At 39.0% G+C, this 15,966-nt stretch overlaps 1 protein-coding gene across 4 annotated transcripts in view; it reads right to left on the reverse strand.

The window, feature by feature from the left end:
* Positions 1 to 15,966, reverse strand: part of ATP8A1 (ATPase phospholipid transporting 8A1) — a 238,452-nt gene that overhangs the window by 73,550 nt on the left and 148,936 nt on the right. For all 4 annotated transcript variants that reach the window (XM_079920695.1, XM_079920696.1, XM_079920694.1 and 1 more), the window contains one exon: positions 6,232 to 6,404. In XM_079920695.1, coding sequence (XP_079776821.1) covers positions 6,232 to 6,404 — 173 coding nt within the window. The remainder of the gene's footprint in view (positions 1 to 6,231; positions 6,405 to 15,966) is intronic.

The following is a 15,966-nucleotide window of genomic DNA, read 5'->3' on the forward strand; positions in this document are numbered from 1 at the left end:
AAGAGGGAAGAGATATGTATATGTATAACTGATTCACCTTGTTATAAAGCAGAAACTGACACACCATTGTAAAGCAATTATACTCTAATAAAGATGTTAAAAAATTACATTAAAAAAATAAAGCCCATCATATTACATGCATTTGTTGTTTCTCTCACTGCTCTCTTGGCAATATGCCTTTTGTTTTCCAAGGATCATTTCTGCTAGGATTTTGTCTCTCTTTTCTCCACTCCATGTCACACAGCTTCTAGACAGCCATGACTTACTATTCTACATAATCTCAACTCCTGGAACTCTAGTCTGGATCAAGACACTAAGCCTTTAATTTTCCCTAAGTGGGGATCGCTCAGATAGGTTTATTAACAAGAAGATAATCAATAGAAACTATGAAGGGTTCAAGGAGAACCAGTTATACCAAACTAACTCTGCTTCCCTTTCCCACATGGTGCGATCAGTAGTTTGACAGATCAGATAATGCCGTGGATTCTATATACCATGTCTTTAGCAAATTGGAAAATTAAGTCCTTTCATTCTATCACTGTAGAACTGAAGGAGAAGTTTAAGTTATCTCTTAGGTGGATCTGTATTTGACTGAAGAACATATTAGAGTAGTACCGATTTACTGATTGATGTAAAGCTTTAGGGAGGCCTTTAGTGTGAGGCTGCAGAGCTCTGTACTTAAAACTGCTGAACAGAAAAGAATCATAAAGAATTTGAATGTAGCTATGGAAGACACATGTTTACTTCAAATGAGCAAGATACAAAACAGAAAAAGACTGAAATGAACAAGATATAACTTAAGAAAGATGGTGATGGAAATCAAGTTAGCAGTTATCCTTGGGAAGATAATAAAATACAGGAAGCATGAGGGGGCATCTGCGGTGCTGGTCACGTTTGGGTGATTGATACGGGAGTGTGTTCACTTTGTAAAAATTCACTGAGCTTTACACTTATGCTTGATGTACTTTCCAGTACAGTCTAACTCTGTTTTATCAGAATTATACAATCTGTGGTTCTAATTAGTGTGTGTCTGTGTGTTAGTGATGGTGGTTTATGTAAATTGAGTCACATCTAAAACTATATAACGAATTACAGTGGGATTCTATAGCATTTAGATTTCTCGTAAGTTTTTAGATATTTTACTGTCCAATACGGACTTCCCTGATGATGTACATCATCATAATTGGCTACCAGCCTATAATATGGCCATGTATTTCCTTTAACATTACTCAGTGGAGGTAGAAAAGCAAATGAGATGAACAGGGCTGAGCAACTTATTATTATGTTAACACAAAATATGGGCATTTTATGAAGTTATAAGATTTATTCAGTGTGTCCTCTTTTAGCCATACATGTATGAAAGAAATATTCTCTCAACATTGCCAACATTTATTCATATTTTCTTGGAAGCAAATATACGGTTGACATTCATTAAGCGTTTGTAAGTCTTCTCAAAGCCAAACATCTGCTTGGCATCCAACGTGTTCACAAACTTCTTTCTTTAAAGGAATGTCTGTTGAGCATTTATTAGCTTCATTTGTGCTTTATGACTACCCTTTAAGTAGAACATTTATTTAGACAAATCCTTAAAGTTTAAGACAATCCCAAAAGATTCAAGAAGCGGATCTGTCTTGACCCTTTACTTAACATTCTCAGGCTATGACAGAAAGTATTCAAGGTGTCCCTTTAGACTCCTTCTTGGAGGGCCCCTCGATCGGACTCAGGTGAAAGGTTTTGCCTGGAATGCCACTCCCGAGTGAGGACACTCACTGAAGTCAAGTGTTTTCTTATGCACTATGGGGAAAAGGGCCTAAAAGGGGGTTAAACTTTGATTAGAGATGTTGCAAGTAGGGAAAAATGCTTACTTCAATTTCACTTCTGCTTTTCAGAAGACATGAGTACATAAATTATGTAGAAGAACGGTGATTACTAGACAGTCTAAAAGCTTGGAGGCTCTAGGCCAATTTTCAACCAACTGTCACAGAACATAAGTTTCAAAATATGTTTAAGCTAAACTGACAACTACAGAAAAAATGTAAGATTCTTTGAAAGGCTGGCTTATGTGAACTGACGAGGATCTCTGAAACCACATGCTATTTAACACACAGCGATACTCCACTGCAACGTTCCCACTCTCTTCTGGAGGGAATATTAAAAGAGGTAGAACAGATGCTTCCCTGAATTAAGCAGATCCAAGCAGTAGACAGACTCTTCCCACAGAGTGGCCAAAAGAAGTAGGGTTCATCCAAAAACTGAAAGGGCTAGGAGAGGTCCCCTGGCCTAGTAGCTCTCAAGCTGGAAGAAGCTAACCCAGGAAGGGTGCCTGTGTGCATGGGTTTCCCACCTTTCTATGCCAGAGAAGCTCCAATCTTAACTGCTGTAGACATCCATTCTCCCTGGAATATCTGAATCACTGCTACATGCTAAGCTCTTCATTTTACAGGTCACAAAACCAAGGCCAGAGTGATTCCATTAGGTATCCAAAGTGCCAGGGCAGCAAAGCTAGAACAAGCATTCCATAAATCCCCAGCTAAGGTGCCCTTCTATCAGTTATACAACCTGTAAGACCTTAGGGCATAAAATATTGGCAGCTGAGATGAGAAAGTATTTATCTGGTACAGTTAGTTTGTAGAATAGCTCTTGATCTTAGCTGTGTGATCAAATCTCCCTGAGTCCTGGAGCAAGCCTTTTCCCCCTCTACCTGTCCAAGGAGTTCCAGGGAGTCTGTGAAATCCCTGAAGCGGTACATTCAATTTAACATGTCTGTGTAAAATTCGTCCATAGCTTTCATTTGTTCTTCAAAAGTATCTGTGATCACACCAAATGGTAAAAATCAGTGTACCTGAAGAAGGGACTAGGAAAACTTACCAGAAAGTCCTTTAACATAACATGCATGTTTACTATTAAAACTACTCAGGTTATACAGGTAAATTCACACAGTGGTGAAAACAAAACCTGCACAGTACCTATGAAAATACAGTACTTGGTAGACTGATAAAAACAGATTTTATTTTACTTCTTGGATTTTACATAATTGAAAAAATTATTTGATGTATAACATGCAACCTTCACTCTGTAAACCAAAACCAGCACTCCAAAGCCCTGAATAATTTGGGGGCTAGGGGATTATTGCTGTCTCTGAGTATTCCCTTTAGAAACTGATGGTGAGTAAGAGATGTCATGACAACTGACAGAGAACAACTGTTTCTTTCAATTCGACTGTAGACTCTTCAGGGAAAACGCTCATCTTTATAACTCTGTCAATTAGGCAAACACTAAAAACTGCCTCCTGCCCTTCATGCTGATAATGTCAGGGAAGACAAGTGGCTGATGTAATCCTGAAGATGGAGCTAATGTCCAGAGCCTCATTATCCATTAAGGGAGGCTTTCCCCCTACTTCCACTCTAGCAAAGGAAGAGCAAGATGCTGAATTATCTTCATGTGTGGACTGACAAGAAATAAACTGTAAAGTCGTTTTGAGGGAAAAACCTAGAAAACCAGCATGAACATAAACTAATTTGAGAAACAGTGCCCTACTGTATTTTGAAATAATATTCAGTATTTATCCAGAGGGTTTCTTATAATGGAGTAAAATAGAGAATTTCCTGAGGCTAGGAGATTACAATCATCTGAGAAACCAGGAGTAAGAATGCGTGCATTTAACTGCAAAGAAGGATATGCAGAACTGCCCACCTATTCCTCACAGTGAGGACTCATCATGGAAATTATGCTTCAAGGTCAGTAAGCTAAATGACAAGAAGATGGTCTGTGCCAATAATTTAAATGTCAAGCGGCACCGGGCCAAGAAGGTGCACAGATATAAATCGGGCAGTGGCACTGATGTAATTATGGGCTTAGACGAATTCTCAAAGCCAGACCGGAAGCTGAACCACAGTCTTTGGGGAAAAGAGAGAATATGAGGGTAATTAGAGGAAAAAAGCAGAGGAAAGTTTTTTACTTCTTAAAAAAACCCCTAAAACTCTAAATAAAACTCAATGTCTGCAGAGGGACCTTCATGGTCCTCAAACATGCATAAAACAGGATGGAGGGAGGAAGGGGCCACCCACATCTTTATAAGCTCAGTGTCAGAGCAGAGCTGCACGTGCACGGCAGTGTGTGTCCCTCCCAGGGGCCTGGGACCTGGAGGGGCGCTGAGGTCCATGTGACTTGTGAGCATCCAGAACGAGGATCTCAGGAGGGAATTTCACAAGCACAGAACGTATTTTTTTCTCCCTGGACTCTGCTTTCTAGTTTTTCTCTCCCTCTGCTATTGTTTAATTTTGTGGTTCGACTTTTTGAAGAATGGTGGGAGGTACCATGTTAAGCAATGCTCTAGGAATGAGGCTCAGCGGCGATGAAATCGGCCTCCCACGTCTTTCAAACCAACTGTGAGTCTGCTTAAAACACAAGGCAGACACAAATACGAAGGAGAGCAGGCAGGACGTCCTGTTCATCCTTGTATGTGCAGCATCTCTCCCCAGCACACAGTCGGCACAGAACGGATGCAGGCTCAAGGGAACCCGTCATTTTATCTAAACAGCTCTGTGGTCCGTTCTGTTTCTGAATAGGAGCCAACAGCCATATCACTTAATGTGCTTTTGAGCAATCTTTTGTTGATCCTTATGCCTCCGTTAATGAAAGTGATTAAACAACCAAGTCTGGCACAAAATTATCCTGATGGGAGAGCATCAGAGTTGAACATGGTCAAGAGATTTACAAAGGAGCCAAGAAACATCACTGGAAAAGCAGATATTAAAAAATCATGAGTATCCTCATGCTTTTAATTTTTATTTATTTATTTTTAACATCTGTGTTGGAGTATAATTGCTTTACAATGTTGTGTTAGTTTCTGCTGTATAACAAAGTGAATCAGCTATATGCGTACGTATATCCCCATATCCCCTCCCTCTTCTCATGCTTTTTAAAGAAGACAGTCAAGAAAATAACTTCCAATTTTTCTTCATGGTTAAGCAGAGTCTGATTATTACTAATACTAAATATCTGTACACTGTATTGCCTAAAAGCTTTATAGTAATAGTATTTATTAATACATGCCACAGAGAAGAAAAATTAAATGAAATAATTAGATTCCTAGGAATAATAAGCAACTCTTAATGCCCTGAGTATAATTTTATAGGCTGAAATGACACTTATCAAGGATATTTATTAAGTATGGTTTAAACTATATTTCACAAAAACAACCCACTGAAATTTAGGAAATACCTATAAGGCATGGCTTATAAGTTTGGAGACAATATCATATACAGGATATTTAAGTAAATAAAGCCTGGACCAAAAAAAGTTTTAAAAAGCAGAAGATTCTTTTATTCATAAATATATTTTAAGAGAAAAAATAAAGTTTTACAAATAAAGTTTATAAAACAAATAAAGTTTGCCAATAGTACAGTTTTAAAGATAATGTTAAAAGCACAGATTCTGAGAAATTCTCCAGAAGCCCTGCTAGTATTTCATCTTGCATGAAGAGAAAGCAATTTGAGAACTGCTATCCAACGCCTAGTCTGACCAGCTGGTAAGATTCAGTAAGTGGGTGGCAAAGAGGAAAATCCTTGCATTTCATGGTGACCAGAGGGGAAGAGACTGGGCATAGTCATAAATATACTTCAAATTTTAGGAAGACTTTGTTAAAACAACTTAGTCAAAGACATGAGGAAGATTCTTTGACAAGAAGTTCAGGAAGGATTGGAGCTAAATAGTTCACAAAAATACAATTCTATGGAGTAGGGCTTGATACCTCAAAACAGATTTTAATTTAGGATATAGGCAATATTATAAATTAGAGGGCAGAAAATTATATGGTCAATAAACAGCCTTCAGAAAAATGCTCAGCTATTTGGAAAATGATTCAGTTAGTGTCTCCCATCATGCATTCCCCCAAATAAGTCCAAGCAACAGAATCAAAGATTTAAGTGTAGAAAACAGAACCTTTAGAGAAGCAACCCTGGATGGAAATGCAGGTAAATAAACACAGAATGGCAAGAAACCTGCCAATTCAAATTATGAACAATAATCATTAATGATTGTCAGGACTCACTTTCAAAACTCTGCTAATAAATGCTATCCCAGTTTGTGAACCCTGAGTGAATGAATTAATAAATAAATAACCTGACATTTATGGATTCTGGATAAAATAACTTCAAGGAACTTTAAAAATCAAGAACTTAGGATCCAGTTGCTCATTACTGAAATCTGACAATACCATGGAGAACTTACCTGCAGCAAATAACAGCTTTGCACGACAAAGCTAAGTCCAGAAAATACTGCCGTACTCCAAAAGTTAAGGCATACTTGAGAGTTTTCCCATCAATTATAAGAGCAAAGTCATTCTCCTTCCGAAGAGCATCACCAAGGGTAGTGCAGTGACGACTGAGAGTTTCCCTTGTTCCCTGTAAAATTAAACGAAAGATGCCCTCAGCATTTACTCCCATTTGTTCTACCAAGGTTGTTCAGCAACTACTTTTAGTTATTTTTAGTGCTTTTTATGTTCCAAATTGCTTTCACATACCTCTACTCATCTGATTCTCACGAAAGCCCCTCAGAGAAGACTGGACAAACATTGTCAGAAAAAGTGAGCGACTCCCTTAAAGCCATACCCTGTTCCTAGCACGGTTGGGACTTGACTACACATCACCCATTCCCCTGCCATCTTTGCTCATTATTCCAACCACACGGTCGCAATCTTCTTAAAATATTTTCAGTACGTTATCTTGTTAAAGCATAACAACGTTGAACGAGTCAAAATTGCTTAGCTATGAATCAAGGGGAAAAGTTGGGGAACGTAATTTAAATAATTTATGGGTATTCTTTCAGAAGTTGTCAATGCGACTGAAACTTAATTCTCAAGAGGAGGAAATGTAGTATCTGTAATCTCTTGCCACTTCATGAATTGGCGTCTATAACTTTAATTGCGATTTCATGATGCGGTATTTCAGCTGGGGATGGTGACATGTGGCCTAGTAATCTTGACGGATTGAAGAAAAGAACCCCTTCCATCAATGAAGAGTTCATTTTCAGGCACAATAAAAACCTTTAGTGTCAAGAAAGGCTTTGTTCACCTCAGCTATATAGAGAGGTTGTATTTGTTTCCCTCTGTTAAGAACTATTGCTTTCCCAGCTCTTCAAAGGGAAAAAATTTCAAGATACTTAATTTTTCTCCCTAGATCCTGTAGACTTTTCCTATAACCTGACAGGGACAGCTTCTTATTTCAACGCAGCCCTAACATTATGAAGACACAGAACACGGGCTCTGCACAAGGAAATGTAAGGAACAATTACTTTCCTATTAGAGTTTTGTTCTGAGTGCTAGTATCTGAGCCCGCAGTTATTTATATAATAAATTTAACAAATCTATGTTTATATAATAAAATATATCTATAGTAAAAATAATACATAATTTTTGTTATATTCAAAGGAGATATAATTATTGTTCCAATTTAAGACTGTGGTACAGTTATTTGAGTTATCTTCACAAAGAGGGAAGCAAAGACAGAGGTAATTAAAATTTTATATTGGGGATTTTTGAAGGTGTTTCTACATTCGTATTTCAAATGTGGTTCACGCTACGTTCTGGAATTTCAGGATCTGTTTATCGAAATAACAGAACAGTGTTGTACCGTAAAGTAAGCATGCCCAACCCTCCGAACGCTGGAACTTCATTTAACATTTCCCCTGTTCCTTGTTCCACACAGTGACATGAAGGACCGCCATATAGCAGCATTCTTTGCAAAATTTTCTGTTCACACTTTACGTCGGGGGGAAAGAGCTGTTTTAATTAACAGGCCTCACGCTCCTATGTCCTACTGGAAATTTTTGGCCCAAGAGAATTTTAAGAAAAGGAGGTAAAAAGTGTCAGCAAGATTCTGCAAGCAAATTTATCAATGACTATCCATAGCAGATTACCCTGGATTGTCTTAAAAGCAAATTCCCATAGATGAAATGAACAAACAAGCAGATTAATACACAGATAAAAAATGAAAATAAAATAAAACAATATTTAGCATGTACCACACACCAGTCATGGATCTAAGGGCTACACACACAGATACAGTACTTCAGTTAACACTTACTACAACCCTGTGCAGGAGGCACAACTATTGTCCCCATTCTGCAGATGATAAGCATGAGACTTAGAGTTTAATTTCCTTGCCCCCAAACACATGGCTACTAAGTAAAGAAACCAAACTCAGAATTAAATTTCGGTACTAGCTAGTCATTCTCTACATTATCCAGCAAAAACAAAACCAACAGTACCAGGCATAGCAAATCATAAGTGAAATCCCCATACCATTTCCCCTGTTGTTTCCCTAGAGCCCTCATCATCTGTCTCTCATCTTGTCTTTACCACCAACAGAGCCTTCTCTTTACAAAACAAACTTGAAACACAAATGAGTCTCTTCTTGATCTAAAATTTTTCAATGGCTTCTACTGCTTACATGATAAAATCTAAAATCCAAGTCCAGCTAACTCTCGTTCGCTTTTCTCTTCACAACCTTGACTCCTTTATTCCCTCTCTCTGGACCACCCTTTCCTCCTGAGATATTCCACTATCTTTGAAACCAAGCTGTCCTCCCAAGCCCTCCCAGACTCACTCCATGCTATCATGTGTAATTCACTCTATGCTAGCAAGACCCTCAGTTCCTTGAGGGGAGAGACAATGTTTAATGTGGTTCCCAGCCACAAACAGTGCCTGTAATTACAGACGCTCGGGAAAGACATATTTATGGAATGAGAGCACTGATAAATTTTGATTTCACCCCACTGGAAGCACTCCATTTCCCCTCTATTATCACTTCTGATTTGAGAGAGAGACAGACAGACAGTCAGTCTTCTCCTTCGTGCTCTTTAATTTTCTAGAGAATAATAGGGATTATTACTTCAACAGTCTTTCAAACCAAGGCACTGTCCACTGAAATGCATGTGTGTGTACCTGTGTATTTATTTGCTTGCCTGCCTATCTACCTATCTACTTACCTACCCATCCATCCATCCATCCACCCATCCATCCATCCATCCATCCATCCATCCGCTACTCTGTTTTTTTAAGTTTTGCCCGAGTCACTCCTGATCTGAAAACCTAAATGAAACCTGAGATGTACCTCAAGAGGACTTCAAATTTCTTTATAGATCAGCTGCAAAGCAAGACTCAAAGTCAAGTAAACCCCTGGCTGTGCAAGCCCCTCGTGATCCAGCCTGTTCGACACAGTCCTGTGCGCCCCACTCTCCCTTCTTCTGAGGGCGTTCTCTAACATCTTAAAATGTACTGAGAACTTATTTGTGGCGTCAGCATCCCTGGGTTTCCTGGGTGATTATCACAGATCTGCAGCAAATCAAACAGTGTCAGGAGATGTAACAGAGATCACATTTCAGAAGGTGAGTCAAAATCTTCGCACAGTGAATTCTCCAGTCAGCCTACCTAGGGCGCAAGGTAACAGCAACAGAAAAGCTGCAAACACTTTCTTATTTTCGTTTACAGTTTTATTTTGTAAGCAGCTCTGTTGTTGGCTGTGTGCTGCCAGTTACATGTTATATTTCACCCTTATTTATACTGCCAGGAGTATTTTAAAATTCTTTTATTTATGGAAGTTTATTGCTTCTCCTGTAAGCCTGGGAGCCATACTTTATGGCCATATTGCATTGAAGCTTATCTCCTGTAGCTAGAAATAAATTTATTACTACATTAGCTGTTGCTTTGTTTTCTTTTTGGTTACCGAAGGGGGAAATGTTTAAACGTTTAAACTTAGTGACATGTGAAAGTGTAAATATATAAATGAGAAGCTAACTCAGAAAAAGGATAAAAGACCATAGAGTACAACAACATAAAAGTTCTGTATCTCCTTATGCTACAAAGTCTTATTTGTGGGCTGAAAGAAAAGGAGCATTTGTTGCTATAATCAGGGAGAGTCAGAAGTAAAGGCAGTTTGGGGAGACAGACAGGCATTCAGGCGTCTCACCAGGCGGGGACCCAGGTATGGGAAGGAGCCGCAGGGAAAGCGGGATTTGCCTGCACCTCTCACAGCCTGCATCCCATGTGGACACGACAGTTGAGCATTCAGCTCTCCTCTCCCTGTCCCTGGGCTGCACCTAGCTAAGTGCTCATCAGGGGCCCTTATGAGCTCCTCCAAGCTTTCCTGCTTTGCCAAGTCACAATTCAGTCTACAGCCAACACTTCTCTGTTCTTAGTCCTGACACAACAGGGACTAGAAAGGGAATAAAATCACCTCCCCCTGAGGACAGGCTCTACTCCAGCTCTCCTCTCTTATATGGGTGCTCATTACTGCTGATCTATACTTTCACCCAGGCCTAGCCAATTCCAATGTTCCCAGAGGTTACTCCAGACCTTTTCTTCCCTTCTTCAGACTCCAAATTTGGCTCCTGTTAGTGCAGCAAACATCTCCCTGCTTTACTGAGAACATTCGTAAATTATTCTCTCAACTTTCCTCTCTTAATCTCAAAACTTCCCTTTACCTAATCCTCCCTAATTCCTGAGCTGGGAGGAAGACCTGCCTTCTTTTCTCACCTCTGTTCCTCCCTCTTCTCCCCTGCATCTTTATTCTCCCCCACTGTCACTCTTTCTTTCCCTTAAGACTACATACGGAAAGCAATGAACAATAAATAAACCAAGAAACGTCCCCAACTCTATTTTTCCTGAGTCCTCCAGGTGACATGAATACCTCCACCTTCTGGATTCTCCAAATATGTGTATATACTTACACAATGTAGCGTGATGTATAATTGCTTATCTGTTTATATCTCTACTTCCCTGCAGGACTGAGGTCCTTGATAAAGAGATGAAATAAAATCAATACAAGCTTGGTAATAAAAGAATAACCAAATTATTAATGATTGGAGAATACCTTGTGGGAAGTTACAATGATTTTGTTGTGTGACCATTGTTTTTTACTGCCTGTAAAACTCCTGTGTAATCTTGGACACTTTTAATTAGAGCAATAAATAAAATGTTAGTGTGCTTATTTTATTGCAGAGGAAATGGAGAACAAAGTGGTGGTTATGATCTAACATCTCCTTCTATCTCATATAACAGAAATTGTCTAATGAATAATGGAATCAACACCTAGACTAGCTACTTAGTGATCAAGCAGGTTATATAATAGTGGATTTATGAGAAGAAAACAATGTGTATTTGGTTTATAAGAAACACGCTTGGAAAAGAAAAAAGAAAGAAAGATGCTTGGCAGATAATGAGGTCAAGTACAATTCCTCACAAAGATTAACTCAGACCAAAGGGCCTTAATAAAGTTCTATTTGCATCTTTGTATTGCCTGGCAAAACAGATAACATGTTCATACAATACCTGTCGGGGAGGGGGAAATTTCCCACCCTCTGCTTCTTGAGTTTTTTTGGCTGGCCTAATAATTAAATTGGCACAAGACAGATTAACAGGAGGGAAAAAACCCCAAATTTAATTAGTACACATGGAGGTCTCATAGAAATGGGACCTAAGAAGTGACCAAAGCAGGCAGTTTTTATAATTTTTAGACAAAGAAACAACAAATTTGTAAAGAATTGACAAGACAGAGACGTTTAAGCTTGGGGTAGTAAATTAGTGAGGCAGTAACAAATTTTGTTTAAACAGCCTTCTTGGCCTGGAATTTCCTATCTCTAGTGATAAGGATGTCTATCTACCTCCTGGTGCAGGGCGGGTACTTTTCAAATGGGAGATTTATTTCTTGCTTTCTAAAGACAAAGGAGGGTCAGAATGTTCTTCTTGGATTGGCTGTTTCTTAAGTAACTTTAATTCAAAATATTCAATATGCCAGTCTGGCATATTTTAGGGTGGCCTGCCCTGACCCCCACCATACCCTCCAATAAAATAAAATAACAACAATTTTTAAGAAATCAAAGACTGGCAGCTTTATGATAATCTTTTTTTTTTTTTTTTTTTTTTTTTTGCGGTACGCGGGCCTCTCACTGTTGTGGCCTCTCCTGTTGCGGAGCACAGGCTCCGGACGCGCAGGCTCAGCGGCCATGGCTCACGGGCCCAGCCGCTCTGCGGCATGTGGGATCTTCCCGGACCGGGGCACGAACCCGTGTCCCCTGTATTGGCAGGCGGACTCTCAACCACTGCGCCACCAGGGAAGCCCTATGATAATCTTTTAAAATTACTTTTACATGACGTTTGCCGAGGAAATCTTTGATAAAAATCACAGAGGGCACCCTAGACAATGAACACACTTTTATAGTGAAATAAATTGAAAGCCCTGACTTGTTTGGAAAGTATCATAGCGTGCAAGATGTCGTTTGCATTTTGGCAAAAACTCTGCTTGGAACACTCTAAAGAATCCAGAGGCCAGATGTGCAAAGAACATGTTAGGCCACCTAAGAACTATGATTTTGATGGCCCCAAATGTAATGTTGCAGAAAGCACTTGCATAAAAATGGCCCTTTTCAGCCTCTGGCCTTTGGTTTTTCTTGATTCCTTTCAGGGGTTTACAGAACAGAGAGTCTTACTTAGGAACATATCCAGGAAACACCCCAGTAGAGAATGTGGAAATATCCCTAAGGAGAGGTAAATAAACGCCTCTTGCCTTTGACTAGAAGACTAGTCTATTCCAGTCTAACCAGCAGAAATGATGTGAAGGTTACAGACAGTGTAAAATGTTAACACCTAAATGTCGTGGTGTGGGTGTCGTATGGGTGTCGTAACACCCACATCCTGCTCCAGGGCCACAGTTACTTATAGTGACAGAAGAAAATGTGTGATAACTCATCTTATCCCAGAAGGAGTCATCAGCAAGGCTAAGCCCAAGAGCAAAAGTTAAAGGAAAAAAGTATACATATAATACTTATTTAGTTCAAACTATATGTTGGTATTTGGGTCAGAATACAAATAAGCCTTCAGCACCTGGATTTATTCCTGGGAATCTCTTAAATGTGTGCAGGTCAAATGATAAATTTATGTTTATCGTAAGTTTATCATGAGTTCACCACCAGTTAAGTGAAATAAGCATAGAATTTTGGCTAATGCTGAATCACTTTTGGAAGACACACAACTTTCACCCTTGTCAGGATGGACTTAAGTTTATGAAGCCTGTGCTTCTCACTTCAGTAGCAGCACAGCGGGTTTCTGTTTTCACTTACTTTCCACCAAAAGGACAAAATGCAACATAACGTTACAGGAGAACATCTTGTGGAACAAAGACGGTGACTGATGAAATAAGACAACTTGCTGGAGGTTGGGTCACTGTAAAATAACTCTTCAGAACTCATCAGCTGATGTGCACAAGTTACCAATCAGTGTAGAGAAGGCAGCCATCAACATATAACAAATATGTAACCATAAAAAAGAGGGGCTTTTTTAGTTAGAAAGCCGAGGATGGCCATGAGGGTTCACATGATGCTTCTGGGCACCAATAACATCTGAAGCAAAACGATGACGCCACATGGTAAAGGACTTAAGTTCCAGAAGCTGAAACATACCCCATGGCTCAGAATACAAGGCTTTCCTCACCTTTAGGTGGTTGTAGAATATAAGGTGAAAACAAGCTAATCAAGCATTTTTCACCTTTCTTGGAAAGGAAATATTAGGTGTTTTATTTTGAAAAAAAGTTCCTTATGGAAAAACTAAATGAGAAATAAGGAATGGCTTCAACCACTAACTTAAGACACCAAGAACCCCAAAATACTTTTGGATCAGGTGGCTACCTAGGCTCAGCGTTCTACAAAGGATTATATCCCCCATCATAGGTGTCACAGGTAAGTTTACTTCATGGCCTATCGATAAACTTCTTCACCAGGAGTACATATGTATTCCAATCTACCTCGTCCTTATTTATTTTTTCACTTGACTAACTAGCAGTAATATGGTATCAGAATGACTTGGTTTGAATCGTTGTTCTCCCACTTCATGGCTGTCTTTCTTCAGGCAGGTTACTTAATTTCTCTCAATGAAATTTTTCTCATTCATAAGATTGGGTTAATATCTCTTTTGTAGGGTTATTGTGGTGACAAGATGTGCTAACTCAGGTGTCCTGCCCAGTGCTTGGCTCAGAGGTGATTTCCGGGAAAGACTAATTCTTTTCCTTCCTCTGACATCAGGTCTAAGAGAGATGTCAACACCCAAAGAAGAATGAATGTTCTGCAACCTGTCAATCACTGCACAACATCAGTGCAATCCAAGTGGTATATTACTGAGATGATTTTCAGTTTCCTTTTGAAATCTCCTAATGGCAATTTTATTTCAATCTACTTTTGCATTGCTAACACCCAACTCTACTAGCTACTACTTCTTCTACATAAAAACTATCTGGAAACCTGTCTTCCCTCAATTACAGAAAAGATGGCATTATCTCTTCTCATATGGCATGTAGGTGGTAGGAGGACAAATATTTATAAAGTTAACCTAGACTGTTTTTCTTTATCTCTTAATTTCTGTCTCTAACCTGATACAACTCTTCTTTAAAAAACTAAATTTATTTATTTATTTATTTTCAGCTGCACTGGGTGTTCGTTGCTGCTCTAGTTGCGGTGAGCGGGGGCTACTCTTCATTGTGGTGCGCGGGCTTCTCATTGCGGTGGCTCCTCTTGTTGTGGAGCACGGGCTCTAGGCGCGTGGGCTTCCGTAGTTGTGGCTCGCGGGCTCTAGAGCGCAGGCTCACGTAGTTGTGGCACACGGGCTTAGTTGCTCCGTGGCATGTGGGATCTTCCTGGACCAGGGCTTGAACCCATGCCCCCTGCGTTGGCAGGGGGATTCTTAACCACTGCGCCACCAGGGAGGCCCTGATACAACTCTTGAGCAGAAAATAACTTGAAAGTTACAAAGTGATTTGCCATTTCTCTCATACTATGTTTTTTGCAGATGACCACATCAATATGTTAGACTTTAAGCTCCCATAAAAAAATATATATATATATATATGCAGTTACATAAAATAGCATTATATGCAAATGAGAGCTTCACAAATAGTAGGTTGAAAATAACTAATGATAAACAAAACACAGAGGACTTATTTCGCTGGCATGTTCTTCAGCTCTAACACCATCAACTTAACTTCTTAGGTATTGATGATTTTTAAAAGCAGATAAATAAATACTCTGTGTGTGTGTGTGTGTGTGTGTGTGTGTGTGTGTGTGTGTGTGTGTGTGAAAAAACCTTAGTTTACGTACTTGGTTTTAAAACCTACTATCAGTTAAGTTAAAATGTCAAATAAGAAAATATATATAAAAATCTTAAACTAACACCTATTTTATTAGCTGTTTTGGTGGTTTGTGGCCCCACCTCATCATCATTTAAGACATGAGGTATTTACAAATTTATGGCCAAATAATGTTTCATTCTTTCTCTATTTTTGCACTCTCCAAATGTTCATACCCTAAAATTACAAATCAATGGAACATTCCAATGACATTCTTAATAATACATTCTGACCATATCAAGTATGGACAATGTTAGCACGTTCTTAAAGAGTGAGTTATGATTTCCATGACAGCAACGTCGGTAAACCATTGGGTATTATCTTTTGACACTGTATTATTGATTCAGTGGAACACTGGTCATTCCATATAACCCTATGCAACACATATATCAACTACTTCTTTAGCTACTGCAGGAGGTAGTAAGTGGTAAAGAACATATACCTGAGAATAAAGAGAAATTACGTTTCTATACAATTGGTCCATTTAGTATTCATCCCCGTCAGGATCACTCTCTCTCTTGGACAGTTTCTGACCAGAAAAACTGTTGTTTCTAAACTCCTAGGCTATATTAGAACATAACCTTTAAAAACATACTTGTATAGAACCAAACCAACATAAAGTCATTTTTCTAAAATGGGTAAAGGCAGACAGAAGGGGAAGTCATCAAAAACATATGGCCAAAGAGGTCTTCTAAAACAGCTTAGTGGAAGGCAGCCAAGCAAATGCACTTAATCAATACATATTGCTAAATATAATGAAGAGGGAAACAGAGAAAAAAAATTTTTTCATGCTTTG

The sequence above is a fragment of the Stenella coeruleoalba genome (genome assembly GCF_951394435.1).
Source record: "Stenella coeruleoalba genome assembly, chromosome: 4".
Classification (NCBI taxonomy): Eukaryota; Metazoa; Chordata; class Mammalia; order Artiodactyla; family Delphinidae; genus Stenella; species Stenella coeruleoalba.